The sequence below is a fragment of the Colobus angolensis genome, unplaced genomic scaffold, assembly GCF_000951035.1.
Source record: "Colobus angolensis palliatus isolate OR3802 unplaced genomic scaffold, Cang.pa_1.0 Scaffold56, whole genome shotgun sequence".
NCBI classification, from domain to species: Eukaryota; Metazoa; Chordata; class Mammalia; order Primates; family Cercopithecidae; genus Colobus; species Colobus angolensis.
In genome coordinates, this window is record NW_012119154.1 from 5,647,395 (window position 1) to 5,654,089 (window position 6,695).

Sequence of the window (6,695 nt, forward strand, 5' to 3'; positions counted from 1 at the left end):
GGATGGTCTCGATCTCCTGACCTCGTGATCCGCCCGTCTCGGCCTCCCAAAGTGCTGGGATTACAGGCTTGAACCACCACGCCCGGCCTAATTTTTCATATTTTTAGTAGAGACGGGGTTTCACCTGTGTTGGCCAGGATGATCTCGATCTCCTAACCTCGTGATCTGCCCACCTTGGTCTCCCAAAGTGCTGGGATTACAGGCGTGAGCCACCACACCTGGCCTATTCTACTAATTTCTAATCACTGCTAGTGCGTTGTTGAACACCAGTATGTACCAGGCACTATGCTAAATGCTTTACAAACATCAGCTCATTTAATTCCCTCACAATCCTCAAGTATTATCATCCCTTTTTACAGATAAGAAAATTTAGGTTTACACAGCTAGTGAGTGGTGGTACTGAGATCCAAACTCAGACTCAAAGCAAGTCCACTCAACCAATGAGGCCACTAGAGCTCACACTCTGCCTCGCTCATGGGACCAGGATGTGTGTCACATGACCAGGTTCAGTCAAGGAAGGACTGACTGGCTCTCCAGGGATCATCTATAGACCCACATGGATCAATGCTCATTTGTGATGATTTGGACCTCTAGATAGTATATGTTCTAGAACCTTAACATTGCCCCCACCCAGGCCAGAGCTCATGGAGATGTAGGCGGTGTACTCAGATGAACTTGCCCAGGCCCCTGCCGAGGCACGTGCTTTCCTGCCCTTCACACTTTGCCCCCGGCCAGCTTTCTAACCTGTATCTCAAAGTCTATAATTTAATGGCAGAATCTTCTTCAGGCCCCATGTTTCTGGAAATACGTTCATTTTATAAATTACTTTATATAATGGGCATAGATTAGCTGGTCAAATACACGTGGGACACTTTTATTGCAAATTCTCCTTCCAGAGGCTCAACATGATATCAGCATTGGAAGGCCCCCAGGAAGCACTGCAGGATGGAACTGTGTTTAACTTGAACCCAAGCCCAGCGTTCCCCAGACCTACCTGACCACCTGTCCCCATTTCTCTTTTGCAGGCTATCTATGAATCTTGTTCCACAGTTCACACTCTGGGGAACACTGCTCTGGCTCAGGGTTTCTCAACCTCAGCACTACTGATCTTCTTGGTCAGATAACTCTTTGCTGTGGAGGGCTGTCCTGTGCATTGTAGGACTTTAGCAGCATTCCTGGACTCTACCCATTAGAAGCCAGTAGCAGGCCAGGCGTGGTGGCTCATGCCTGTAATCCCAGCACTTTGGGAGGCTGAGGCAGGCAGATCACCTGAGGTCAGGAGTTGAAGACCATCCTAGCCAACATGGTGAAACCCCGTCTCTACTGAAATACAAAAAATTAGCCAGATGTGGTGGCGTGCACCTGTAGTCCTGGCTACTCGGGAGGGTGAGGCAGGGGAATTGCTTGAATCTGGGAGGTGGAGGTTGCAGTGAGCTGAGATCACGCCACTGCACTCCAGCCTGGTGACAGAGCAAGACTCCATCTCAAAAAAAAAAAAAAAAAAAAGCCAGTAGTAACTCCCTCCTACTCCAAGCTAAAATGTCTCCAGATATTGCAGATATTGCTATATGCCTCATGGGAGCACAGAGCCTGAGTTGAGTGCCTCTACTCTCTACTCTAACTCGTGCATTCTCAGTAGAGGCAATATTGCCCCCAAGGTAAAACTTAGCTCTTGGAGGGAGAAAAATTTCTTACTCATTTTATGTATAAAGCACAGATATACATACCCTGTATAAATAGATACACAGTATGTCTGTAGCATTAAAATTTTATGAGGGAGTGTTAGGAAAAAGTCTCAAAAGACTCCTTGGGGGAAGTGATAATGAAAAAAAAAGGGGTTCCCTAACACCATTCTAGCTCAGTGTTTTAGTTCCTATTTATGCCAATTCCTCAGAAAGAATGATATCTATGGTTCTTTTAAGTTGAACCAAAGAGCTAAGCAACTGTTGAAACACAGGGAAAGCATCTGGAAGTTGCCAAAAGCTGAGGCTATGAGAGACTTAGGGCTCATGTCAGCTCCTTGGCTATGACTGCTACCCACATCCAAAGTGAAGATCAAGACCTCAGCCAAGACCACTGCCAGCGAAGCTCCGCAATCTCCAAGCAGAAGGCGCTTGGGTGAGGGGTCTTCCTGTTGCAAAAGGACTTGAAGCTATTTTGCCAGGTCACTTCACACCGGTTTGAGGCCATGTCAACTATTGAATCAAACAATGTGGTTGGCTAATGCCCTCCAAGTCACTCACAGACACATACATTTGGACAAGTTTTTCTCTTCTCTCTTCTTCAATATCCTTTTTCTTGACTATCTCTGGCCTTCCTTCTCACTCTGGCCTCCCAGATCCCAGTTGTCAGGAGAACATTGCACATCTTAATTGCTGGCCCCTGCATATCCATGATGAGAAACTAACAAACAGGTTGCTGATCCAAAATGTAGAGATCGTTGCTACAGCATATGGCCAGTTAAATGGATTTTTTTTTTTAAACGAAAAAGCCAAAAAGCAGTGGCTGATGCCTGTAATCCCAGTGTTTTAGGAAGCTGAGGTGGGAGGATTACTTGAAGCCAGGAGTTCAAGATCAGCCTGGGCAATGTAGCAAGACCCCTATCTCCACAAAAAATAAAATTAGCCACGGTGGCTTGCACCTCTAGTCTCAGCTACTTGGGAGACTGAGGCAGGAGGATCACTTGAGCCTAGCAGTTCAAGGTTATAGTGAGCTATGACTGCACCACTGAACACCGGTCTGGGGGACCCTATTTCTTTAAAAAAAATCTCTTTTTTAAAAGCCAACAAATACATTTTTAAAAACTAAAAATTTTCTTTTTTAAAAAGAAACTGACTTCATTTTTTCCTTAATCTTTTCTTAGCACATCTTCTTGGCCTTCAGTCTTGGGAAATGACTAAGAATCATTTTCTGCTTCCTACTTCTATCAAAAAACCCCACTTGAACTCAGTACAATTGGGTGAGGGAGAGAACTCGTGCTCACAGGAAGCCACGCACCCTTGAAAGGCACCGGTCCTTCTTAGCATCGTGCTTCCTGAGCAAGCCTGGCATTGCCTCACAGACCTTCCTCAGAGCCGCTTTCAGAAAAGCAAGGTAAGTGGGGATGGGGACATTCTCAGGGTCTTGGGTTGCACACTGCTTTCTGGACCTGGCTCAGACGCTCAGGCCTCTCGCGAGTCTAGGGCTTACACTTGGCACCTACCTTGCAGCCCACACACCTTCTACCTGTCCCCACACCCTCCGAGCCCTCATCTGATGGGCATTCATTTAGGTGGGACTCTCCTCCTGCACACATCTGGCCTGAGTCCACATGCCCAAAATAAATAGATCATTTTCATAAAAAATATACACTTGTCTGCTTCTTGCTTCTAGCAAGACTCCCAGGCAAGAAATATCACACACACAAGGCCTACAGAATAATTCCAGACCCTTACCAGCTCTGTCTCCTGGTTTTTTGTTCTCCTGATAATTTCCTAACTCCTCAGCCTTGTTTATGCCTTTCATTTTCACTGGTAAAATGGTGGAGAAAGACTAGAAAGACTAGAATTGTTAGTCATTCAACAAACATTTTTGGAGACTCTGCAATGCAGCAGGTGTTCAGTATCCATTTGCATGAGTAAACCAAAATCTTTTTCTTTCTTTTTTTCTTTTTCTTTTCTTTCCTTTTTTTTTTTTTTTTTTTTTTTTTTTTGAGACAGGGTTTCACTCTGCTGCCCAGATTGAAGTGCAGTGGTGCCATCATAGCCCACTGCAGCCTTGGACTCCTGGGCTCAAGGGATCCTCCCGCCTCAGCCTCCTGAGTAGCTGGTACTATCAACACATACCATCACACCCAGCTAACTTTTAAAACAATTTTTTGTAGACACAGGGTCTCCCTATGTTGCTCATGCTGGTGTGGAGCTCCTTGGCTCAAGTGATCTTCCCTCCTTGGCCTCCCAAAGTGCTGCGATTATAGGCATGGGCCACCGCACACCTGGTTTCAGAAGCTCTTTCTTGAGAAACACAATTTGGGCATTGGGTGTGTGGTGGTGAGGGTGTGGGGAGAGAGCGAATGTGAGTTTACTGACGAATGTGAAAAGGATTTTAACAAGGAATGTGAGGGTCCCACAAAAGCCTCAAGAAGGCAGCAAGGGAGTGGCCTTGAGTCGGAAAGTCCTTCAGCCCTGAGTTCCTCTGATAGACATGTCAGCATATGATAAATTTTAAGAAGATTTCAACCTCTTTATCTACCAATTTAGATAGGAGTGAAGGTGGTTGGGGAGATAGAGGTTTTACTTCTGGCTGCAATGTGTGTTTTCTAGATCCATCAGGCGAATTCCCACTCTAATAGGATTCTGTGCATAGAAATGATTTTTATATGCAGTTTGACGATGATCATGATCATGATCATGCATATAAAATACACCCAACTGAGAATTGTTCAACTGATTTTGTCATCCCTGAAAGTGATTTCAGTAACCCCAGACTATGAAATATCTTTTTGAGATACATCCTTGAAGAACACCTGCTTGAAAAGGAGGTTTTACGATCCTCACTTACAAATGAGAGAACTGAAGCTCCTAGCAGAGAGGTAAGAAAATTAGTGAGTGCCCGAACTGGAATCTGAAACAAACCTGTCTGCCTCCAAAGCCCAAAATTATTTCATCTGGCTGCAGGGCCCTGTGAGTAACCGAGCCCTTCATCTTACGAAAGGCACATACAGACCTGGAGCAAAACAGTACGCAGCTATGCTCTGCATTTAGCAACACTTTGGTTTATTTTTGTTCTCACAAAAATCTCCTTTGCTCTTCCCCTCATTAGCTTCTTCTGGTTGGGCCCAGACCTGCCTTGAGGAGCCTGTAGAGTTAAAAAATGAACCCCACGGATATAGCAGACACCACCCTTGATGAAAGCATATACAGCAATTACTATCTGTATGAAAATATCCCCAAGCCTTGCACCAAAGAAGGCATCAAGGCATTTGGGGAACTCTTCCTGCCCCCACTGTACTCCTTGGTTTTTGTATTTGGTCTGCTTGGAAATTCTGTGGTGGTTCTGGTCCTGTTCAAATACAAGCGGCTCAGGTCCATGACTGACGTGTACCTGCTCAACCTTGCCATCTCGGATCTGCTCTTCGTGTTTTCCCTCCCGTTTTGGGGCTACTATGCAGCAGACCAGTGGGTTTTTGGGCTAGGTCTGTGCAAGATGATTTCCTGGATTTACCTGGTGGGCTTTTACAGCGGCATATTCTTCGTCATGCTTATGAGCATTGATAGATACCTGGCAATTGTGCATGCGGTGTTTTCCTTGAGGGCAAGGACCTTGACTTATGGGGTCATCACCAGTTTAGCTACGTGGTCAGTGGCTGTGTTCGCCTCCCTTCCTGGCTTTCTGTTCAGCACTTGTTATACTGAGCGCAACCATACCTACTGCAAAACCAAGTACTCTCTCAACTCCACGACGTGGAAGGTTCTCAGCTCCCTGGAAATCAACATTCTCGGATTGGTGATCCCCTTCGGGATCATGCTGTTTTGCTACTCCATGATCATCAGAACCTTGCAGCATTGTAAAAACGAGAAGAAGAACAAGGCGGTGAAGATGATCTTTGCCGTGGTGGTCCTCTTCCTTGGGTTCTGGACACCTTACAACATAGTGCTCTTCCTAGAGACCCTGGTGGAGCTAGAAGTCCTTCAGGACTGCACTTTTGAAAGATACTTAGACTATGCCATCCAGGCCACAGAAACTCTGGCTTTTGTTCACTGCTGCCTTAATCCCATCATCTACTTTTTTCTGGGGGAGAAATTTCGCAAGTACATCCTACAGCTCTTCAAAACCTGCAGGGGCCTTTTTGTGCTCTGCCAATACTGTGGATTCCTCCAAATTTATTCTGCTGACACCCCCAGCTCATCTTACACGCAGTCCACCATGGATCATGATCTCCATGATGCTCTGTAGAAAAATGAAAAGCTGAAACGCAGAGTCAATGAACTTTCCACATTCAGAGCTTACTTAAAATTGTATTTTAGTAAGAGATTCCTGAGCCAGTGTCAGGAGGACGGCCTACACCCATAGTGGAAAGATGGCTTCTCACCCTGCAGGCAACTTTTTCTGTCCCACTAGACAAGTCCAGCCTGGCAAGGGTTCACCTGGGCTGAGGCATCCTTCCTCACACCAGGCTTGCCTGCAGGCATGAGTCAGTCTGATGAGAACTCTGAGCAGCGTTTGAATGAAGTTGTAGGTAATATTGCGAGGCAAAGACTTTCCCTTCTAACCTGAACTGATGAGTTTCTCCAGAGGGAATTGCAGAGCATTGGCTGATGCAGTAAATCCCTACCTTTTGCTCTGGCAAATGGGCCCTGTAATTAATTTCTTGCTTTTGTGGAACAATATAGAAAACTGTTTTTCTTTTTTTTTTTTTTTTTCTGAGACGGAGTCTCGCTCTGTGGCCCAGGCTAGAGTGCAGTGGCCAGATCTCAGCTCACTGCAAGCTCTGCCTCCCGGGTTCCCGCCATTCTCCTGCCTCAGCCTCCCGAGTAGCTGGGACTACAGGTGCCTGCCACCACGCCCGGCTAGTTTTTTGTATTTTTTTAGTAGAGACGAGGTTTCACCGTGTTAGCCAGGATGGTCTCGATCTCCTGACCTCATGATCCGCCCGTCTCGGCCTCCCAAAGTGCTGGGATTACAGGCTTGAGCCACCGCGCCCAGCCTAGAAAACT

The 6,695-nt window shown here is 46.1% G+C and overlaps 1 protein-coding gene across 1 annotated transcript; it reads left to right on the forward strand.

The window, feature by feature from the left end:
• Window positions 1-2,951: 2,951 nt before the first annotated feature.
• Window positions 2,952-6,337, forward strand: CCR4 (chemokine (C-C motif) receptor 4). Its single transcript, XM_011961546.1, has 2 exons — window positions 2,952-3,093; window positions 4,801-6,337. The coding sequence occupies exon 2, from the start codon at window positions 4,852-4,854 to the stop codon at window positions 5,932-5,934; it is 1,083 nt and encodes a 360-aa protein (XP_011816936.1). The 5' UTR covers window positions 2,952-3,093; window positions 4,801-4,851; the 3' UTR covers window positions 5,935-6,337.
• The last annotated feature ends 358 nt before the right edge of the window (window positions 6,338-6,695 follow it).